At 50.7% G+C, this 24,351-nt stretch overlaps 1 protein-coding gene across 2 annotated transcripts in view; it reads right to left on the minus strand.

Moving 5' to 3' along the window:
* Positions 1–24,351, minus strand: part of ASTN2 (astrotactin 2) — a 360,756-nt gene that overhangs the window by 286,313 nt on the left and 50,092 nt on the right. Inside the window, exon 2 of one of the 2 annotated variants that reach the window (XM_074891653.1) lies at positions 16,724–16,911. In XM_074891653.1, coding sequence (XP_074747754.1) covers positions 16,724–16,911 — 188 coding nt within the window. Of the gene's footprint in view, positions 1–9,522; positions 9,580–16,723; positions 16,912–24,351 lie in introns of those variants that run through there. The other variant, XM_074891654.1, reaches the window with a different exon arrangement.

Consider the following 24,351-nt stretch of genomic DNA (forward strand, 5'->3'; position numbering starts at 1 on the left):
TGAAAAATTAGCATGGCTCCACTTGTGCAGCCTGGGGCATACAGGTGAAACTTCCATTTGCACCGCTCTCGCCAACCTCCAAACCCCAGGGACCAGAGGCAGCCTTCCAGGGATGCTCAGTGCAATAAAAGACATTGACAGGCGCAAAGATAGCAAAGGTCATTTGCTTATCCACTTCATATTTGTGTTTTCAATATTTGCACTGTCAAGATGTTTTCCAGCACAGATAATTGTTTAAACCTGAAACTTCTCAGAACACAAACATACAATTAGCAATTCCCTCCCCAATTTGGAAAGGAAGAAGGAAGTGCAAGGCACAATTTAAGTCTGTATAAACCAGAAAAGAGCAAAGAACTAGCTAGATGTGAATGTAGTTAAATTAAAAAATAAAAAAGTCATGGTTCCTGTTTCTGTACATTACCCCCTTTAGATCCCAGATCAGTAAAAATTATATATACACATCTACATGAAATTTGTATTTCACATATATGTACACGCACACACACACAGAGACATATAAAACGCATGAAGTGCTTTTGCTCATACGCCAGCTCTTCGTATTCGCCTGCTGAAGAGTCCTGGTGGGATGCCCAGCCCCACCATGCCGAGGGGCTGACGGGACCCTGCGAGCAGCCCCCGGCTCCAGCCCGTGAGCTGCGATGCCAAACAAGCAAGCAGGCGCACGGGAGCTCGCATCAGCCGTGCCACCGAACAGGTCAGGGAAGCATATGGTGTGCATGCTGGGTGCTGGAGGGAGGATGACCTCCTCCTCCTCAGCAATTTTTAAGGCCTCATGCATCGTGAGCCAGGTCTCCAGCTGCCCTTGCTCGAGGTGACAAGAGGAACTAGGGCATTTTTTTCTGCTATCAAACAAGACACGAGACTTGCGCACATCCTCTGATGTGATACAGCCTCAAGGCTACAGGGTTATGTATTCAGGGCTTGTCTCGGCCTCGAGCCCCAGCCCCCAGTGCCCTTCTTCAGGACAGCCACATCACTGCCAAACCCTGCAGAACCTCACACGGGGTCAGGCCTCTTAGCTGGTGAGAGACCTACTGAGATGCATGAGTAGCAACTGGGTAGACAACCCACCCTTCAAATCGAGTTCACCCCGCAGCAAAGGTCAAGCTGTTGTCACACCCAGCCCTTCAGCTTCTCCTCATATTCACCCCTCCTCGTGACATACCCCTTCTCCTGCGCCCAGCCCCGTTCCTCTCCTACGTTTACACAAAGCCTGAAAACCCTTCCCAAGGTGAGCTCTTGTTTCACTTGAGCATCACCATGATCTACAAGGTGGATCGCAAGAGCCCCCTTTCACCTCCCTTCTCTGCAGAAACCATCCTTTTTTGCTGCTCATCCCTCCCCTTGTGAAACAAGGATGCTTCACGACCTTGCCAAGTGTGCTGAGAAGAGCCTGAAGGACATAAGAACTCCTGAAGAATGACTTAGTACCAGTTACCACATTAGCTGCTCTCCTGACCAACATCCAAGTGCTGCTGCCTTTCATCAAAAATATGTGGGAAGCCACAAACCAGACAAGAAAGACAAGAGGAGAAATATCTGCCCGTCCCCAGCTTCTCAGCCCTGGGAACCAGCAGAGCTCAGGGACAGCCACAGCTCTGGCCCCACAGGGCCACCTCACAAAAGGGGGAGCAGGGGATGAGCAGAGCCACCCTGAGAGCACAGGGGCTCTCCCCGCTCCAGGAGAGGACCAGCTTTGTGAAGACATATGGCTCCACTCCACACTACGAGCAATGACTCCACCATGCTTCCAAATTCCAGCTGCCTAAGCGGTTTTTGCAGATATTTCCTCTTTCTTTGCAATCATTTGGCTAATAAGATGAGCAGGTTGGGCTCATTTATTTTGGACACTGTTTTTGGGTCATTAGCAGAAAGGCTAATCATTGCATTGGCAGAAAATATCACTTCTGCTTCAGAGCTGGCTGCACAGCATGGGGAGGGGGAGAGAGAACAGGAGCTTGACAGAGCCTTTAAAAAAAATATATAAAAACAAGTTACATGCCTGTAGAAGTGGAATTTTCCTCTGCTATTTCCCAAAGCACCCTCTGCTAGGATGAAGCGGGCAGACTTCAACGCCCGAGGCTGCTCTGCAGAGCTCGCGCTCTCTCCCACACACGTGCCACCTCCGAGGGCCCCAAGAAGGAGCGATGCTCGTGGCAGCAGCCCAGCCTCACCGCCTCCCTTGCTGAGCTGCAGCGACATGCCCTGGCGGTGCTCAGCCCTCCAGGGAAGAATCACCTTCCTCACCCACAGGCAAAGCCAGGTGGGACACCAAGAGCCCCGGGGCACAAGGTGCAAGAGCCCTTTCTGGGATGCTTTGGGGTTAGGAGAGCATATCAGATGTGATGCCTTTGCTCTGTTCCCAACATCTGAGTACCAAAAGCTACCTACAGAGAGTTGTTGGAGACATTTAAAGAACATTTTGTATTTGGTGGTGAAGGCTGGAGTGCTAGTGGGGATGCTGAACCGCCAGGCATTTGCAGAGCTGAAGCTGGAATTTCCAGGAGACAGCAAAGCAGAGCCCTTCCTGTTTCTCTCTCAAGAGAAGAGAAAGCAGAAGCAAAAGACAAACCCCCATGACACATCCGTGCCAAAACACAACAGCACTGCCCAGCAAAGCTGCTCCCCAGGGCTTGGCTGCCACAAAACCACCTCTCACCAAGGGCCCTGGGAAAAAAGTTGCCCTGCAGACAACCTGCTAAGGCAGAGCACAGGGACACGGAGCTGCTGCCTGTTCCCATCTCACAGCACAGCAGAAGCAGTCGCTGCCTTCACCGACTGACCTGGCAAAGTCAGAAATGAGGTGCTGGGGGGGAACAGCTGGACATGAGACAAGTCGTCCTCTTCAACAGACAGGCAGCCAGCACACCTCCCGCTCCCCTCCTCCAGCTTCATCTGGCACCAAATGTCCCGGCTGTGTGCGCTGCCAGTGATGCCACGACCTTGGCCGCTCTTGGCAGCATCCTTGGGGTGAGCACAGGCTGGGCCTCCCACCTCCCCAGGGAGGTTTTCGGCAGCCATCCATCAGCTCCGTGCTTCCCCTGCCGCTCTCTCCAGCGCTGCAGCCGAGAACCCCAACACACTTGCCAAGCGAGTGCTGCGAAGCGGTGATACGGGGAGGGAGCCGGGCAGGGCGACGGGGTGGCAAAGGTTGGGAGGAGGGATGCCAGAAATTTGCCTCCCACCAGCTTGCCTTGAGCCACACTGTGCCGAAGACCTTCCCGGTATCCCCACGGGGCCATCTCACTGCACTCTCCAGGCAAAGCCCTCCCCCAGCCCCGCTGCAAAGCCAGCCACTCGCTGGGGAGCCCAGCGACAAAAGGGGAGCTCGGGCTTGCTCTGCAGGGCGCTCCAACCAGAGAAAGGAAAGAAGAAGATTTGGGAGCTAATTTAGAGCTTGGATTTCCTAAGCCTTTTCAGACATCGAGGCTATTGGCAGGCAGCATTACAGTCCCTGCCAGTCTCAGCAGCTATACAATGTCCTTCCCTTGGCAAGGGCAGCAGTGGGGAAAAAATAACACACAAAAAACAAGGGACATGTGATGGAGAGCTTGGCTGAAGGCTCCCTCCCCCCGCTGACCTGCATGCCAAGGAGGAAGAGCATGAAAAAAAAAGTGAAAAGTGGCCCTTTAAAAAGGAAAGAAAAAAACCACACTACTTGTTTTGCTAAGGGAAACATGGCTGAGCCAAGGGGATGGAGCTATGGCAGGAGGTGAGCGGACACAACCTGGGGCCATCGATTTGCTCGGTGGCCAAGGCAAAGTCATCACCCTCCCCACATCCTCCAGCCAGCACAAGGAAAGCAAGGCTCCCACTGCCTCCTCCGCAGGCAGGACGGAACAGCTGCATTTTGCACAGCCCCCCTGCACCCCACAGTGCTGTACAGAGCCCCCAAAAGCAGAACCTCCACCTCCCGAGAAAGCATTGTGCCCACTCCAGTGCCCTCACCCCAGCGAGCCCACAGAGATAAGTGCTGTTAGGTGCGCAGCTCTGCTGACAGACTTGAGTGCATGGGGGTGAAATAAGAGGGATTTTGCCACAAAATTTCATGCTCCAAAAAGGTGGGGTGGTGGGGAGCCTCCTCTCCCCTCCCTGGCATACTCAGCAGTCCCCATAGAGGTGGCTGCAGCAGAAAGGAGCTCGCCAGCAGCCAGAGGGTAGAGAGGGCGAAAGCCTCTGCGGCCACAGCATCGCAGATGGGAGCAGCAGCTTCTCAGGGAAGGACAGGCAGGATGAGTCCAATGTTTAACTGCCTTTTTTTTTTTCAAGGGAGAAAAAAAGGAAGGAGACCAATTATGAGAGCAACCATGACAACCCCAGTCATCCAGCCCAGGAACAATCCAAGCACAGCACCCACGTGCAGATCCCCCGTCCAGATGATAGCTCTGCCCCCAGCTGCAGGGCAGTACCCACTATCGAACAGGGTGGCTTTACCCAAGGAGGGATGTATAACCCCCACCCAGCCACTGCAGCGGAACAGGTGATGGGAAAGCACCCCAGCATGGAAAGGGAGCCTGGCGAGAGATCGTATGCCAGCAGAGACACCCAGACACAGGCAAGGCATGGTCAGGTGAAGTGTGATCACTTAAAAACGGTAGTTGGCAAAGATACACATGACTTTATTATTAAAGGCACTCTTCCCATCGTTGTGCATCACGCTGGCAAGCTGAGCACCATGTATCTCTACAGGTTCAGCTACCCCGTGCAGTGCCTGGAAAGCTCGAGCCAGCCCCGGGAGCAGAACAGACTGCTCACATGCACACAGCACTCCCACCACAAAAATCTGCTCAGTTAGCAAAGCCAGGATCTTGGTATCCTGCCTGTGGAGTACAACTGGCCCAAAGCCAACATGGGTCACTTCCACCCAGGACTACCTCCTGCCGCATGGCACCAGCCATGCAGCCAAGGCCAGCGGTGGGCACACAGACAGGGTCACACACCTTTCAAGGGTCTGAAGCTGCCAAGGTCAATGTTTTCCCCATGTTTTTCCCCATCTCAGTTGAAGAAGAGCACTGCCACACTGGGGAAAGAGCTCACCCTCAGTCCCCTCTGGGAAGGCTCTGCCTGGCAGTGGTGTGGGGTGCTGGGGCTGGCAGAGGGGTATGAAGTCCAGGGCAGCGGTATACAGGGACTGCTGTAGCCAAATCCAAAGCAGTCAGTATCATAAAGTAGGAGCAGTTTGGTTGAAAAAAATCTGTCTGGATCTGTGTGTCTGCCTAACGCCAGTCTCAGCCGTCCCTGCAGACCATGCACAGGCTGTTGAAATGCTCACGCAAACCCCCAGCTCCCTGCCGTGGGGGGGGCAGGGGAAACACAAGCCAGCAAACAGCCCATCTCATTCCTCCCTGCCAGGGAGCACAGGGTTGAGCAGGGAGAAGAATCAGGTCACTTCACTCCTCTGGTTTGGCAAGATTATTCCTCAGTTCCCAGGACTAAGCAGCAGCTACTAGAACAACCTGGCTGACTCCTCCTCCTCCCCTTGGCCCTCGGACAACTGGAAGATGAGCTGGGCTGCATGGCAAAGGTGGTTCAAGTACACGGAGAGGAGAATTGAAAACTGCTCCACTACAGCTAGTGCTGCAGCATTCATCCCAGCAGAAGCCACAAGCATCCCAGGTGGATCTGGGAAAGGGTGACCACAAACCAGTACTGAAGATGCCTTGAGACAAGGTCAAGGTAGCCCTCAAAGAGACAGCTAAGATCTGTCAGCCCCACCAGCATGCCGAGGCCCAACCAGCGTGCCCAGGCAACTGGTTCGCAAGATGTTTGGTGCAAAATAGGACCAGTGACAAGTTGGCTGCATCGTTCCAGGAGCTGCAGACAGTGACAGCACCAGCCCCTCCTCACAGGGCACATAAGGTGGGCAGAAAAGCTTTCACTGGCAGCTTACACTCTTCCCTGACCAGGGAGGGCATGGCCAGATCCACATCCCCTCCCATAACCTCAGCCTAAGGGCACAAACCTTCCTTGACAAGTGGATCCTCAGCGGCACAGCCCAAAGGCAGCTCACAGCTTGGTAGCTGGATGCTGTGGGGCGAGAGGAATCCTTGGCACTAACTCAAGTGATAGGTTGACATACCTGGCTCCGTTGTCTCATTTCTGTTTGTTTCTATAAGCCTTGCAGCAATCATTGCTTTCGTTTGCAGTTTGTGAATAAGCCTCTTCCTTATTTAATCCCATACCACGGATGGCTGGCAGCGCACCACTCCACCCCATGGCACTCTCCGAAACCAGCACCCCAATAGTCACCCCCCCGTCACCTCCCAACCGCATGAGGCTGCACGCAGCTGAAGGGGGTTGCAGATGTACCTGAACCCTCAGAGTCCCCAGAGGGACAGTGTCTAACAGCTACACATCCCGAGCCCCTGCCAAGAGGAAGGGCGGTGGGAGAAGCAGCTGCCCTGCCCTCGCCGTTCCCAAGGTCCCAGCTGTCCCAAGGATGCAGTGTGGGATCAGGTCCCCGGTACCCAGCTCTGCTGTCACCCCACGTAGCCCTCGCCTGCCTCACTGAGCTGAATCCGGCATGCGAGCTGGTCGGTGAGTTCAAATCATTAATTTCTGCGGCAGAGGGAGTCTGACAGGCCCGGTGCTGGCGTGAATAATGATGGATCTCCAGGAGAGGCCAAGCAAAACCTAGAGCTTAATCGTAGCGAGAGACTCTCTTTGGGGCATTAACCAGTGCCCTCCATCCAGCCGTTCCCCTCATTGCAATTTCACGCTGCTGACGGCTGCCACGTCGCCGCAGCTCACAGCACCCACACAGGGCTGCCCGTCCCTTTACTTCTGCCTTATCAAACCACCCACCAACACAGACCTCTGCAGAACGATGCTCCCAAAACGCTCCAACGCTTGCAAAAGCATCAGCAAATTCAACACTGAGGCTGCTCTCTGCTCCCCCAGCAATCGCTGCCATCGCCACCTTAGTTTCACACTGAGCTCATGAGTTTGGTGCAATGAGGAAAACCATGCCCAGGACAGCAGGAGAGCTCAAGCTTGCCTAAGGGGTGGCTGGCGATGAGTTCCTAACCAGATATGCCTCTGGGAACGGAAACGGAGATACCTGACATCACTAAAGCATCAGCCAGCTTTGCTGTCATCCTCCTGCAGGCGGGTTTCTTGCCTCCTCATCCAAAAAAAAAAAAAAAAAAAAGTCAGCTCCCTCTGCCCTGAGGAGCTAGAAAGAAGGAAGCTAGAAGGGAAAACAACCAGTTTCCCTGTTGGATAAAGAGCAACACAACAAATGAAGTGCCAAACCCCTGAAAGCCGAGCGTTTCTCAGCAGAGCTGGGGCTGACGCTCCCGCTCGCTCCCACTCCAGCTGCTGCCATCACAAATCCAGCCTGGCCCTGGGGAGCTCCCACCCAGGGCAAAGCCCAGCCATCCCTAACAGTTCCCTGCAAAAAATAATTATTTTCCTGCAGTTTTAGATAACTGGATTTTAAAAATAAGCATAATTACTTTTTTTTTCCCTCCGTTTTCCTTTGCTGCACATCGTGAATGCAAGGCTACTGCTCGGAGCTGGCAGAGACCTTTTGAAGGCTGAAACGGAGCTCGCTCCCTCTTGTCCGGGGGGATGGAGGTGGGAGGGAGAAGGCGGAGTGGGAGCAGTGACAGGTAAAAATAACCACACTTGGCCTGATGTTGCTCCCAATTAAGCCAGTGGGAATTTTGCCCAACTTCCTACAGCAGCAAGATCCAGACACGCTCATAAAAAAAAAAAAGTCGTCTGCTATATTAGCAGCCTTATGATGATCAGAGAAAATCACATATGCATGAGCTTCTTCCTCCTGTTTCATGCTGGTGGATATTTGAGCAACCCCTTCACCAGGGCCAGGTGCTGCAGAGGCTGGAGACACATGGTGGGTGATCATAGACCCACACCACCTTCCCCCCACGTCAGCGCATCTTCTCTGGGTTAGGCAGAGTTACTCCACGAAGAGCTTGGCAAGATTCTTCAAGGGATGGTTTATCTGCTCAGACAGTTTCACATCAGCTGAAACTAAAGCGTAAGTGGTTTTGGGGAGGATACGGAAAGTGTTGAAGAGTAGAAACATTTCATTCTGACACTTTCCTGAACAAAAAGCGCTCTGCCTTTTCACAGTATAACGTTACCTTGTGAAACCAAGTTCAATTTATTTTTAAATGGAAGAAAAAGCCCAAACTGAAAGCAAACATCTTATTTCTAGGGACAAATATGATATTGCATTTCATCCTGTCATTAACACTTACTCCCATCTTTGGGATTTGCCAACCAAATGAAAATAGTCTTTCGTAGTGCTGAAATGTAAAATCTTTCACAACCACCTTTAAGCTATTCTGCATGAGGTTCATCACAGTTCACCTTTACATGAGCCAGTGCCTAATACTGACATTTTAACTGATGCAAACATTTCTAACTTGCATTCAAACAAGAATAACTACCTAGAGAAGCGAGATCTGCAGATAACACAAGGTTTGAAGGAAAAAAAGTAAGATTTTCCTCCTTGTCTGAAGACAATCTAGCCTTCAAGCCCACAGGCTCTCCCTTGCAGCTGAAACAAGAAAAAGCAAACCCCAGGGCGAGGAGCATCCCCCAGCACCTGCCCCCTGCATCCCCAGGGTCAGAGCCTGCGCTGTACCAACAGAAAGCCAGAGACAGTGCTAGTCCTGGAGGGAGGCGAGGAGTGTGCCAGGTGTCCCCCACTGTGCCCCAGCACAGCCTCGCCGGCAAGGGGACAGCACCCTGCCCTCTGCCAGCATCCCCGTCACCCAGCCAAGAAGCACCCTGAGGCAGGTGGTGACATGTCTGCAGCCTGGGAAAACGCTCTCCATCATAAGCAATTACCTTAGAGCCAGGGGCCATCCGCCCCCAGCCACCACTGCACCTCCCAGAGAAGTCGGCAGCCACAGGAGTTTTCCTGGATTAACGTTTCATGACAATTTTAACGCCATATGCAGTTTTGAGCCTGGCAGTTTAAAGCGATTAGATCTAGGCTGGTAGCTGCAAAGCATTTCCGTGTTTACGTCAATGTTTCAAAGGTACAGATCAAATACTCCCGGCACTTTACACACAGGATTAGCACTGGGCTCCCGCATGGAATTGCTCTCTCCAGGAGCCCAGCAGCTTGGCAAGACCCGAACTGCACAGGACAGGGATGCTCCTTCCTCTCCGACCACTCTGCAAACCCGGAGCCAAGGCAGAGCTACCCCACCAAAGCCTGGCGTTTCCATCTGCTTCGCTCAGGCTGAGAGAAAAAGCACTGAGAAAAGGTCAAGCTACCAGCTACGCCCCGCGGCGCTGTAGATGCACAAGTATTTCTCCCAGACAGATGGTGGGAAGGGGAAAAGCGAGGAGGAGGAAGGAAAGGAACAAGTTCAAGACAAGAATCTGAAATCGGCAAACTCCCCGCGCAGCCCAGCGCACCGCGCGATAAAAATACACTGCGTGCTGTCGCCAGCAGCACAGAGGGACCCGCCACGGGGGCGAAGGCAGACGCGCACGACGCCTTGCTGCGTGTCCCACCTTGAGCCACGAGCTAACGCTGCTCCGATGCTCCTCGCCCCATTTCCCAAACCTTCCTTCCGCATTTTTTCCTCCATCTCCTCACCACTTCAGCATCTCCGTTCCAGCTCTAGCCCACCCAGACTGTACCGGCCACCTTTCCAAAGTGAGCTCTTACTTTTTCCCTTCCATCCTCTTTTCTCAGCACACTTGAGGTTGGGAATTTTCTAAGGCTGCGGATCCCTCCCACGCATTCAATGCCATCTGCAAAAAGCAAACCCCTCCCAGACACTTCCTATAGCTGCTTTTCCCCCAGTACCAACTTTGATTGCTCTGGGGATGACACAGGAAAGTTAGTTTGCTGCTCAGTTTGGATGAACTAAGAGTATTTATTCAGCCTTGCTTTATGAGAGATGCAAATCAAGGACTCCAGTTACATATTTTAACACAGTGGGGGGAAAAAAAATCTGCTAGATAGAAAGCTATAAAGTGTCTAATGTATTCACAGCAGCTAAGGTAGAAAACAGAGAGGTTAGTGAAAAATTATTAACATAACAGGTGTCATTGTCACAAAAGTGACACTTTAAAGACAAATCCCCCCAAATGAATTCCCTAAACACAAGAGCACATCATTAGCTACATTTAGTCCCTGGTTTATATCGTCTCTGCAAAGGAGGAAAAGAGCAGAGAAGAGGGGGAGGGTGAATGAAAGAGGCTGCTTCTCCCAGCCTACAAAAAGTTGGTTAATGGCACATTATGGAAATGAAACTTGAAGCTGAAGAACGTCCCCACCCTGGGAAACAGCAGACACCACCAACAGCGTCAGGGTGAGAGGGCTGGAAGGCTTGCTTCTAGCTTCGCCCACCAGCAATCCCCCCCAGCACCAGTTCAAGCACACATGCATGACTTTATTACCATCTCCAAGGTCTCTGGACAGCACAGGGCAGGTAAAGGTTATTAGGGTGAAGCTCAGCTTCCAGCTGCGCTGAGCTCCAGTCCCCAAATTGACAGTCTGCTAGTGCTCAGCCCCACTGTCTCAGTCCCACCAGCCCCTCTGGCCACCCCAAAGCAGCTCAGGGATGAGCTTAGGGCCACCTTTAGCAGACCAGGGAGGATTGCTGACGGGACACCGCTCCGGGCAAGGTGCTAAGGGCTTGGTTTGTCATCAGCACAGAGCCTGCGGCTCCCATCCGCCTCCTGGGGATCTGGGGATGCTCCCCAGTCCATCTGCACGCACATGTGAGGAGCAGGAATGCAATTCTCACACAGGAACACACTGAGCCCAACTCCTGGGGCTTTAGGGCTTTTCTTTCTGGTTTTGTTTATTAATAAAAACAGCTCATTGGAGATCAATTTAGCTTTTTAATACCTTTCAGATAAGGAAATCTGCTGCAGCAGCAATTCTCTCCCTACCTTAATTAATTCCTAAACATATCACAAGCTGGAAGTGCATGTTTTATGAATCTGGTTGACCTCCTGGTGCAGAAACGATGACACAGATGTTGTGCCTTCTTCACTACCTCATTACTCATGTTACACCATTTTTCCCCGCCCCGCCCCGGTTGAGCTGGCTGACAGGAGCTTCAATGCTGCCATCAGGAAGCCACAGTGCAAGGAGGCAGAGTAAGGCTCAAGCAACATTTTGGATCCACTAGAGCACTGGGCTCCACTGGAGCGGCCAGCCATGCTGCAGGACACGCCGCCATGCAAGCTGTGAGCGCACAGTCAGGAGAGAAGTAAATCCATTGGGAGGTTTTGCACCAAGGAGGACAAAATACTGTTGGGTAGGAAAACAAGGCACCACTCAAATGATGTCCAAGCAGAGAGGAACATTGGAGCTGAAGGAGCCCACATGTGGATGTGTCCGAAGCCTGGGGGCCCTGGAGCGATCCCCCTCAGAGAGCTGTTTGCTGGGGAGGATGGGAAAAGCCCCACCTCTGCAAAGGGTTTCAGCCTTCTCTCCCCTCCCATGCACACTGGGATAAGCCCTGTTGCACTGGTATGATATATCCATCGATGGGAAGGAGAATAACCCTTGCTGGCACATGTAGATACAAAGGCAGTTGGGCTTGCACAGCTGCTTGGAGAAGACCTCACCATCCTGTCCAACATGCTGTGTTAGGGCTGCTGAGGCACCGAGGGGCTCATCCTGCCAGGGTACAGCTGCCATCACACCCCAATGATTGCGCAGTACAAGCACGATGCCACCCACACACGGTGCTTTGTGCAGCCAAGCTGAAAGCTCAGAGCCTAATGGGACACAGGGTCCCCGAGGAAACACCAGCAGCAGAGCACGAAGGGAGGGAGAGTTGTGATATGGGTCACAGCAGCAAAAAAGAAAAGAAAAAAAGAAAAAAAAAAAAAAAGGCAAATGAATGCATTTGTCATGGCCCTCGCTGGGTGATGGAAGCTTCAGAAAGGAGAGAGCAGCAGCTCCTAAAACCTCACTTGTTGTTGGATATTCCTGCAGTGCTTAAGAAACTAGAGAGCTGCCCCAGGCCTGGGCAGCCATGAGAAGCCACGCTCACCGGGACCCCCCTGCACGGTGCATCAGGCCCACAGGACCCCTCCCCAGCCCCACTTCAGAGCAGGAGGCTAAATCAGAGGGAAGCATTTAAAAGCACTCTTTATACCCAGCTCAGAAGCTGACGGAGCACAGCACCAATGCCTGATCATTACGGAAACATCAGGATGCATAAGAGCAAGAAGAAAAAAGGAAACTTGTGTAAGTAAGAGCTGAAAAAAATCCACTGGGAGACCTAGAAACTAACAGCTAACTTGTCTACCGCCAGTAACAGCCGGCAGAAAGTAGGCATTAAAAATAAAAAATAATAATATAAAAAAGCAGTCTGATGAGGTCTGGTCACCTTTCATTCCAGACACCAAAATGCTTCCTTGCAGGGCTATGGTACAAGATGAAACAAGGCTTTTTCTTGTTGCCATTCTCAAAAAAGCCCACCTTATTTCTCCTGGAGATGGAGCAGAGGCAGCACACAGCTCGTTCGCACCCCACGCAGGCACAGTCCCGACTCTTGATCTCCCCCAGCCAGGGCTTTTACTGGCATCGCTCACACAAGTGTAAGGAAGGAAAGCCCACCCATTCCTTCGCCAGCAGGACAGCACGTGGCTTCACATCCTCTTCCCAACCATGCATCCCAGGCACCTGGAGGGCTGGGAGGAGCCGCTGGGTGCAATGGCCCTATCAAATGTCCATGAGGTCGGTCAACGCAGAGACAAAACATGCCTGTCCTACCCACACCCCCCCCACCACCACCTCTCCAGAGCCGGGCAAATAAGCCCCTGTCTACAGCGAACGCTGCTGGACACGGCCCTGGGTCTGAATTTACCAACACATAGAGCAATAATTAAACAGGGACACGAGATGGTGGGGAACAACACAAAAATAAATATCTCTTACGTTTTGTTAAATTCAGCAATTTACAAGGCTGGAATAATTAGTGGTTTAAAATGTTTTGACACAAGCAGCCCCAATAATCATGATAAATCATATCAGACATATGCCCAGATCCTTGAAGTGACAGATGACAAACAGAGCAGTGACAAGACGTTCCATCACACGGGGAATCATTGAGTTAATGGAAGAATTATTGCTTCTGAAATCCACTCCAGTCCTATTGTGGGGAACATTCCAATTTATCAAAGCCAAATGAACATTAATTGCTGCAGCCTGGTAAGTTTTCGAGCTGCTGTGACCTTCATTGAATTTTAATCCAAAACAGATAAGATTTACTTCCACACAAGAGGAAACAACACAATTAAACCCAAATGACAGCTAAGATTATGGGGAAAAAACACAACAGGCATAATGACAAAAATATTGATTTCTTTCTACTTGACACTGAGAAAAAAAATAAAGGTAAATAAATAAAATCTAGCATGTGCTTATTTGTTTTTTTCCCCCCTTTCTCCCTTCTTTTCATTTGGGAGACAAATTTCAGATGCTCAAGCCAAAAGGAAAGGGGTAGCAGACAGTAATGGAGACTGAATTCCCTTTAACTGCAGTAATTAATGTTATGTCTCATTGGGGAGAGATTAAGAAAAAGCAATGAGGAAAGGGAAAAAAAATAAAAATCAAGTATTATTTTGCTGTCAAAGATGCCCTTGAGCTTGGGAAGGGAGGTGTGAAGGTGTGTCAGGGTTGGCCAGGGCAGACAGTGGCCCCATGTACACAGGGCCATGGACACTGATGGCCCCTTTCCTGCTGCACTGGAAGCAAACCCTCCCCAAACCAGAAAGCCATGCACTGACAGCAAAATCACTAGAAGGAGGAGTAAAACCAGGATTTACACCCCCCCCCGAAGCCCCCACACAGCACAGAGGGGGTCTTTGGCTTTCAAAGCAGAGCAGGAGCGACCAGCCAAGTCATAAACATCTAGACAAATCCAAAATAACGTTCCCATCAGAGGGAGCTCAGCTTGGAGATGTCTTGCTGCCCAATAAAGCTTTGCCAGAGTACTCCCTAAGCGTGGGATTAGTGAGATCCCCCAGGCAAACCTTCCCCGGCTTTCTATAACTCAGCCAGAGGATGAGGAGACAGGTAAAAGTAAGTGTTACAGCCACTTAAAGGAGATGGAAGGAAGCACTTTCCCGTGTCTCCTCCTGTCCCCCGTAGCGAGATGCTGGGCTGATGATGAACGGGGCACACAGAACCTGAATGCCAAGGCAGCGCTGGGGTGGGCTGAAACTCCTCCTGCGTAGTGGGAACGGTGTTTTAGCCCATAGAAAGAATGCAGGAGACATCAGGCTTTATGGCAGGAAGCAGAAGGAAAAGTATTTGAGAATCTGAAAAGGAGGACACGGAGATGTCCGCTTGCATCTCGAGGCAGGAGAAAGGATACAGACACCGCGGGCGCAGGGGAGGACAGGAGGGGGGTACCACACAGCCCCCCACGCTGGGATCTGGCACAGCCGGGGAATCCTGCTGCTGGGGAGGGCAAGAGTGATGGGACTCTCTGGGATGCGATTTAGCTGGGGTCAGGAAGGAAAGTAAAGGCGTGGGAAAGCAGCCTGAACAGAGCCCGGGGACTCAGATGAAATATTTCACCCAAGAAACAAAGACTTTTTTTACCCCATTTTACTTTAGCTGCAGAACTCCATGTGGTCTTGAGGGGGAAAAAAACCAACCAAACACACATTTATCTTCTGTTAGTAACTCAAAACTTGGCTCGGGTTCACTCAAAAAGTTAATGAATCTTCTAAAAAATCTGGGCAAAGTTTCAAGTCTGTGCTGCAATCCTGACCCAGGGAAGAAACATGCAGGGCTTCTGCCTCCCCAGGGACATGCGTGCAGCCCAGACCCACATCCCTGCCTGAGACCTCGGCTCCCGTTGCAAGGAGTATCAGGATTTATACAGAAAGTGGAATTACGGCTCATTCTGTGCAGGAGGAACATTTGTTTCTCTCCTGTCTTTCCCGTGCTTTTGCAGCAGGGCAGGAGAGGCTCAGAGCACAAGTTAACTCTCACAACAAAGCCAGAGATGCTCCCATGCTATCAGCTTCAGCAAGATGTGGCAAAGCATACCTTCACCAGCTAGCCCAGAATTAGAGTGCAAAAATATTTCTTCTGTGATATGCACGGCGATGCCTTCAGCTCCAGCCCACTGGCATCGCTGCTCCTGCACTCTGAGATACAGCAAATGAAGGCTCTGGGCAGGAACTCCTCAAAAAAACTAATTTCTCTCTCCAAAGCATCAATTCATTACAATCATTACGTTGTTTTTTAGAAAGATCAGCTTCAGCAAGGTCTGAGGACCAGGACTGAATCTCTCCCTACTAAAGAAAATCTGCATTTCAAGCAATTGCAGTAATCACCAAGCTCCAGAGCCACTGTCCCCTGCAGCCACAGGCCTCTTCTCCATGGCTCAGGTTTGCCCACAATAGCCAAGCAATCCCACACTCAAACCCAGGATCGAGCTTTTCACACCCTAGACCTGGGGTTTGCTGTCTTCATTCCTTGCTCTGTCTCTCACTTATTGTTTCAGGCTCATTTTCTAAGTACACCAGTTTCACCTTTTTCCCCCCTCAAAACTCCATCACACTTACATTTTTAGCAGGACATAAGAAACGTTCCCCATCCAGCCCAGTAAGCTGCAGTCCCCAATTCCTTTCCCTTCTGCCATCCTGCTATCATACTGCCTCTTATCTCGCCCAACAGCCTTAATGCAAAGCCTCTCTCCGTGCTCATAGGCACTCAGTGCCCGATCCAAAGCCCCACTGAAAAGGGCTGAGGTGCTCAAAAACACCAGATTTAAGTTGTAAAAGCCAAATAGCCACTTGTTCACATGGAAAAATAAAGGCTTCGTGCAGCCAGCATCACTGCTCCTCCTTCCAAAATGAAGGACAGGCTGTGGAGGTGACACACAGGTTCCAAGAGATGTACAGAATCGCCTTTTGCAGAGGGTTGCTGCAATGGGATTCCCCAATCCTATAAAATACTTTGGGCAAATAGATGACATGCATATACACAGGCTCTACAAGCCTAACTTCTTTTTTTCTTTTACTGACAAGATAGTTTATCCCAATGGGAGTTAAAGGAGAATACATTTAGTCCCATTTTACAGATGGAGCTCTAAAGCACAGAGGAATGATGGACCAGATCCAAATACGTAGGCAACCACCTCACAAGATGCTGAAGTAAGCATTTTAAAAGGCAACAGAGCACATACATGATCTGTTAATAAAAGGTCACATAAACACCTGAGAAGGAGATATTTAAAGCATCTGAACCGTCTTCTCACTTTTAGGCCAAGCTCATCCTTTGCAAGAGAAGGATCCTGCTACAGCCCATATTCACTAAATAGGTAAAATTCAGTTTCAGAAAGCTTCATAAAGAAATGACCAAGCCCAAAATCTTGCTTTTGCACATGCCCAAATGCAAGACCAAGGAGAAATACTCCACTAAGACACCTCGCCAGTTGCTAGGAGGAACCACAAGCTCCCTTGTCACTCTCCCAACAGCTTCTTTCCTCCAGTCTGTTGTTTTATTTCATTTTCTTGAAAGACCAATCACTCTTTTTTACTGGCCCATTCAAACACATCTCTCTGTCTGGAGGCCCAACTGAGAAGGGACACGGACATTTGCAACCCGGACTCACCAACCTGCTCCTTGTCACCACCCTCCCATCACGATCTGGCTGCCAGCCACCATCCCCTCCCAGAGGACCCTCTGTCCCCTCTGATGCCATTGGCAACTTTCACTCACCATGACTGAGATATGAAGAATGTGCATCTGCTCCTCCACTATCTCCGAAGGCTCCTGGAGGCTGGGGGGGGTGGCCCGGGACAGCTGCTCAGCACTGCTCATGGAGACGTGGAAGTACAGGGTGCCGTTCTCCAGCCACTGCTGCTTCCAGTGCACCAGCGAAATGTCAGCCACGGTCCCCGACATCTCTGCAGGGACAAAACATGAAACTGAGGACCAGCTTTCTCCGTGATGCTCAAAGGCAGTATGCTTAGTGGTTCTGAAAATCAGGACTTTTGAGTCTTACCCCTAGTACCGCTTCTGATCTGCCGGATGAGCTCGAGCTTCGTTTTTCGGATTTGTCTGCTATTTCCCCATATATTAACAGTAACAGTTATCTTCCTTAGTAAAAACCAAGGGGCTACAGTGTGCCTTGGGATTTCTAGACAAGAAAGGCAACAACTGTAAATAACATGTTGCACAAGGTGCTGTTAATGTCCTATAGCTCTCCCAGCAAAAAGGCTGGAAGAAGCTCCTAGAGATCTGCAGCCAAGCCCGAGGGAGGTTTGCTGCTCGGCACAGGGCAGAGGGAGGACACTTGGTGCCCAGCAAGCCAAAACACAAGACACCAGCACATGCTCTACTGGCATTTACAACAGAAACCTTCCCCCAGGTTGCGAGGTAACACTACAGTTGTATTTAGCAGGGACATTCCCAGCACAGACTAATGAGCACCAGCAAGGAGAGATAACCGCAAGACTTGACAAATATCTATTGACATTGGGGTTGCATGTCTGTCAGTCGTCTTATGCAGCCTTCTGTTAGTTTTACATCCCACCTGATCCTGATTTACAGCATAAGCACCCTGGGAGCCAGAATTACAGCATCCCGGCACACACATCCACTGTGGCAGCTTCCCCTGATTTAGGGCACCACACCTGACTAATTAGGGGCTTGGACAATCCAGGCACCGTGTAACCAACAGCACAGCCCCTGATCTGCAGCCTCTGTCACAGCCAGAGCCTGAGCAGCAGCTCCTGCCTCAGCCCGGCAGCAGCAGACACAGGCAGGAGCGCTGACAGCTCCACAGCTGCCCATCAAGTTTTAAACGGAGCTCTGCAAAGAACTGCTTTGGCAGTTTGGCAGCCGAATCAAAACCGAAAAAAAAATACTAGTGCAAAATGAGCCAAAATATTTCTCCTTCCACCACCTCTTTTTTTTGTGTTTGTTTTTCCATTTGCAATATAAGCAATGGGAAGCAAGTCAGGTCCTCTTAGTCACTGGGCCCACGGCTTCAGCAATCACCCGCTTTGTGGGAGACCCAAATCCAATTCCCTCCTATTCAGGAAGAGCAACCAGGTGTAACAGGCCGTGTACAGCCTGCATGGCATGGCTGCTCCAGAAAGGCCAACAGCACGAGTTCAGGTTCCCCTGGCATCACAATGGGAATGGAGACAAGGTCCTTCTCCACACCTTGGCCACAGAGCATCATCCACATGAGGGTCAGCGGGGAGGACAGGGCTTGTTCCCCTGAGGACAAAGCAGCCAGGGAAAGGCAGTGGCATTTTGACTTTCATTTTCCTGAACCCAGCTGGACAAAAGCACATCCAGTTCCAGCTCCCAGTGGAGACAAAGGAAGGAGCAAGCCTGGCTGAAGCTGTCCTGAGGAGTTACTCACACCTTTCAAGACAAGATGCTTCAAGACACTTGGGTGCTGGCTCACGAGCAGCCACACAGGCTAGAAGACCAGGCACTTTTCCACTTCTACAGCCCCACATCCCAGCCCAGCAAAAAAACCTCTTGATCCTTCAGGAGCAATTTTTCTTACCCCTGAAATCAATACATTTTCCAGCAGCAAGCTCCTCCCTTTCCAACATGGGTTAGAACGGAGCCAACCACCCCCTGTCCACAGAGAAGTCCCCATCACACCCCTTGTCCAGCAGGATCCCCCCTCACTGCACAACCCGGCTGAGGGCAGGGACAAGGTTACCCCGTTACTGCCAGCTCCCTGATTCAGCACCTCACTAATTACACTACTGACATACCTGAGCCAGCTGCACTGTCACCTGAATCTAATTGGAGGGCTGTGCTCATTATCTCTGCCTCCCCAGCACAGTGCCGGTCATTATCCCCAATCTCTGAGCGCATCTGAGCACTCAAAGGAGAAAAACTAAACAGCTCCTGACCATGCACGGGATCCAGCAAGAGCCCACGCTTGTACGTTGGAGGGGACACATGAACTCCCTGTCATATCTCTGTCACTGCAGTGAGATCGCTCCTAATAATCTCTTCCCTCCTTTAATATAAATAGTCTTTTGCTGGAGCAAATCAGTAGCAAGAGGTGCTGCTTGCACTCTTTACCTTGTAAATCAGGCCAGCCCTGCCAAGACAGCAGCCTGCACAAGACCTGGAAATCTAATGAAGTGAGTCTTGTGTCTCTCACCTCCAAAGAGGCTAAAGGAGAAGGTTTCTTATAGTGGTAAAAGTAAGAACAAAGCGAGAGGAATATCAGGGCTGCTTAATTGCAGTCGTCTTCCTAGCAATACTTCAAAGGTCTGTACTGAAAAGCATCTCCTTGTCTAATTAAAATTGCAACAAATGCTACTTGCAGGAGCAAAAGCACTAACTCAGCTTTGGGATAGATATCACAAGCTCTTCCACAGAGGCAAACAGCCCATGGGACAGCACAGAAGCATCACGAGACAGGACTCTCTTCATGCAAAGCTATCTTAGTTCTGTTCCAAGGGACAGTCACCCGTAGGAGAGGATGGTTTACAGCATTACACACCCATCACACACACATCCCTGCAGCAGACACCCCTTTCCAAAAGAGCTCAGCCAAGGAGGTTATATCGCCCAGCCCGTAGCACAGACCTGATGTGGGTGCCACCAGAACCCCACGGCTATGGTTCCCAAAGGCTACATCACATTAGGGAAAAAGCCTCCAGGGTCAATCTTTCTCCAATTTTTTTCCCTTGCACGTTCGTTTTTGAATGGGATGTTTAAAAGGATCACAGAGAACATTTCTGGGGAGTTCTGAGATACAGGCAATTTTTTGGATTTTAGCCTAGACTGAAGATAAGCCTGTTTCATTTTCAAAAGGTCTCTTCCAAAAGTAGAAACTTCAATTTAACATTCATTTCACAATTTTAAGCAAACCCAGCAGCGAGGCAATTTCTGATGAAAGCTGGCTTGCCAAGCCTGGGTACCATTTACCATACATTTATAAATACCTGTATGTTCTTCACCCCCGCAGCCCATGTTGCTGGAAACCTGGCCATTACTACTCCCAGCATTGCCAGGATATCATGAGCCTTCAATCAGATTTGCTTCTCACAAAAAAAGAAAAGCCTTTTCAAGCCCTGTTAGCTGCTGAACCCTTCAATATCCAAACACAGGAAAGTTTCTTGGCCTCATATACTTGACATGAATATTATACTGCCTGTGTTTCACTGGACACGCATTGTCACTCCACTATCTACACGGTAGTTACAGGAGCGATAGCCCGTCCATCAGAAAGGATGCAATAGTCTGCAGCAAGATTGCCTGTTATCAGAGCTTTCAAGTGCTTTTGGAACAAATTAAGGGTATTCCTGCACCAAAACAGAATGAGATACAGTTAAGGTTTTAAACGGGCAGCAATGGAAAAGCACTTGTAGGCTATAGCTATTTAAAATCCTGGCATCTAGCAGATGGGGAGTTCTCAGACAGGGTTCAAACACAGCTTCGTGGGTAAAATACTGAGTAAAACAGCCAAACAGACCGCAAAACGTCTGCCATGCTATCTTCCTACCTGCTCACTGCACCCAACAAAGAGCAGCAAAGAAGGGATGACGAGGGTCCTCCTTCCCCACAGCAGCCAGCCAGACCCCTTCTCCCCATACAAAGCCCACAGGCAAACGTGTTTCTCCATCCCAGAGCAGAGATGTCGCCTCTCCAGCCTCACCTGACTGTCTGCCCCCAACTCATCACATCTGCCCTTCATCTCCCACCACACAGCTCAGCTGAGCCCACAGGCAGCACCACTTCCCCCATCACCTGACCATGGTCTGAATTTAAAGAAAGGGCACACAGAGCACTTTCTCTTTTTCTGCCCTTCTCCAAGCTCTGGGTCTTAGAAAACTACAGTTGCCATGTTTTCCTTGGAAATCAAACAAGCAATCCAAACAAAACCTTTCCTGGAGCTCAGACTCTGACCTGGGCTCATACCCACCAGGTCACCCACCCAGGGCAACAGAGGGGCAGGCAGAGGACTGCAGCAACTGCAGCAAGATCCCTCCCAACTGATTCTCTTAATTCCATTTTTCCCTTCACTGTTGCTACAATCCTTACATATAAACATTTCATTGAAGTCTTCAACTTGTATTACAATCAAACTTAAAAGCAAAAGGGCCTAAATGCATTTGGTTGGGAACCAAGACGATTCCCATAAAAGCAGATTATGCTGACATGATGAATATAAAATGAAACAGCAGATATTAAAGTTGGAGGATTGTTACTCCATGCCTTCAGGCTCCAAGCTGCCCTACCCACCTCCTCCCTCCTCTCCACCCCCTCCCATTCTGTCTTACTGAAGGCAGAGAGCAGGCAGAGATAGCCATTTCACCTCTGCCTTCTCCGAGGCAGGCTGCCAGGCTTGAAATATTCACCAGCTCCCCCAGCCCCCCCCCACGACCTTATGCAATGCTTCAACATTCATCAGTTATTCGGGAGGTTGCAGCCCTGCCTTATCTGTCATGGCGTTTTACAAAGCCTGTTTTGTATTTAATTGGCTTGTTCTTGCTAATCTACCGTGATTATTGTATTTTTATTTAATTCTTGAAGGTCATTATTAAAATAAGCCATTTTGCTTACAGCAGTTCATCCCTGCACGATTCCCCACCCCCAGATAACCAAACCCTCCTTGCGCTTCCCCTCCTCTCCGCTCCCCAGTGCTGCTCAGACCCTGGGGCCTGCTGGACACCTTTACTATAAGGACCAAATCCTTGGTGTGACGCCTGAGAAGCCTGTGAGTAACTTCCAGTGCACAGATCCAGGCTCCTTCTGCCTTTCTCCTCACCACCTGCTTCATCCCAGCAGGATCTGCACCCTGCAGCCAGACTTCATCAGCTCACCTGCACAACTCATCCTCTTAATCTGCTGGCAGAGGAATAGCTGGAGATCTGTTTAGCGATTACATTTCCTTTCACGGCAGGCTCAGAAACATGATCCCATCTCGCACAAAAAGCCAGCACTGACAACTGCGTCGTCCTCTTCTTGCCTGTGCTTCACCCCTAATCCTGCAACCCCATTTCTCCTGCTATTAGTCCAGGGGCTCTTCTGAGTTAATGTTCTCCAGAGGCGCCAACCTTCGGTGAAGTGTTAGTTTATAGATTCTTCAGTGCTAGCTACCACTTATGCTAATAAACCAAATTTATGCAGAAAGTCATAAACAGAGAGCTCTCCCCAGTGCCCTTGCCAGCACAGGATTGCTCCCTGCAGAATAGATTATCACGCTCTGTGCAGACTAGCTCCAAAACGACTCGAGTAATGGGGCTTCCCCCATGCTCCCCAGGGGACTATTCTGCTGTCAAACAGACCCTAACAGTTCTAAGGGTTTGGGTCTTTTGGTGGCAATATGTGGTGGGGTTTTTTTATCCCAATCATTAGCTCAGTTCTTTTTTTTTCGCCCCCCTTCCCCTCTGCTCATTTTTTAACATGTCCCTTCCCTTCTACATCTATGCCCCTGCTCCCCCAGCAATACTCCCCAGGGCAACAAACAAACACAGCTGCACATCGTAAAAAGTAATAGAGAAGCTCAGAAGTTTACGAAGAGGCGAAAAAAAGATGACAAGCTCCCTCTGATCATCTCTTTTCAAAGTCCCTCATCTGTGAGGAACACAGTGCTGCACCCGCAGGGCATTTCGGGGGTGGCTTCGGCGCGGTGTGTGTCTGCTGGGACATGGTGCGTGTCCGGGGATGGTGCTGGATGGAGGAGGGCTTCAGGGAGCCTTGGCCTTGGGGTGGTCCATGGGGCACCCCGCCAACACTGTGGGCAGGCTGGGACACCATCTCTGCACCTCGTTTGCTCTGCCAGCAGCATTGCACGTCTGACTTTGGACAGGGAAAATGTCAGGTACCCCAGGGCAAGATGCGATTTGCAGTAAAGTGGGTTTGGCTGTTTAGGCTTTGCTCAAGCTGCCGGGAAGGAGAACAAGAATCCAGGTTTCAGGCATGCTACTGGGACCAGCTACCTCAAAGACCACATAGACGTGGTAAGAGCTGAGCTGCCACGGAAGGGTCCCTGACAACCAGAGCAACACGACTGAAGGTGAGGGCAGATCCCACATTAAGCAGGAACTCAAGAAATGAGGAAGCCTCCTCAGCTCAGATAAAGAGCCTGCCCCTCCCCACAGCCAGGCACAGGGGCACAGGCAGTTATGGAGTAGCCCCGGGGCAGAGCAACCCCCTCCACTGCCAGGGACAGCATCATCAGTACCACCTCACCCTCTGCACTATCAAAGGCAGGTGACAGACACACAACCAGCACAACACCACCAACACCCGCTCTGACACTGCTGCAAGCAGACAACACGCCTCTGTGCAGTCCCAGGACACACAACCTCCAGACCCAGCTAGCACACAGCCCCATCCCACAGTGCCGGTACGGCATCACGGGTACAGAAAGCTGTGACCAGGTGTTGCCCCCAGCTTCACGGTGCCTTGGCCAAAGAGCCTTCCCAGAGACTTTTTAGAAAACGCTGGGAAGGGCTTTGCACAGACTCTGCCCTGTGCAGGGGTGTCTCCCAGGCTGAGATTGTCAGTGCTTTTGGCAACAGCGAGGAGCCACCAAGCACCCCAGCAATTCTTCCCTCACAAACACCAGCACCCCTTGTTTCTGGAAGAGGTGGAAGCCTACCACATACATCTTAGCTTGTGGGCCTGAAGATTTACACCCTTTTATCAGTAAAACTCTCCCCACCAGCTACAATTTGGTGGGAGCAAGATTTGTCAGTACATCTGCACCCACAATGCAGGGGTACATGGCACCCCTTCACCTGGTGCTCTTCCCAAGCCCATTCACCTTTGCAGAAAAAGGGACTGTCATCCTGCACATGGCACAAAGTAGGACACACGCAGTGTCTGAGAGGGATGTAAGGGAATGAATGCATTGAGCCGGTAAATTCAGCCACTGAAATCAGTGAGTCCCAACTCAGGAAGGGCTCTCCTCGCTCCCATCGCGTTTCACCATCGAGCTATTAGAGCCACGCAATTGTACCAGCTGTCCCTAGGGTGGCCCACAGCATCTGCCCAGCTGCAGCAGGCACCAACATCAATCCTTACACTCCCCTGCCCGATCCTCCAACTCTGCTCCAGCCCTTCTGGGGCAGCCCATGCAATTTGCCATGAGCTGGTGTCACACTCAAGGGCCCAGTGATGGTACTGGATTTACTCCAGTTAATGTCAGGAAGAGTGAACTCAGCCAGGACACTGGGATTCTTCCTGTCTTCCCACCAACCTTATTCATAAGCATGTTTTTTGGGTTGGCTTTTTTAAAATATAGTATTTTACGTAGATGTAATTATTGTGAAATGCAGCAAGAGTTCAGCAGCCTGCATCATCACGCTGATGATCCAGGAGAGGAGACACAGTGAGCAGGGAGGACAGAG

Source organism: Strix uralensis, chromosome 21 (assembly GCF_047716275.1).
Source record: "Strix uralensis isolate ZFMK-TIS-50842 chromosome 21, bStrUra1, whole genome shotgun sequence".
Classification (NCBI taxonomy): Eukaryota; Metazoa; Chordata; class Aves; order Strigiformes; family Strigidae; genus Strix; species Strix uralensis.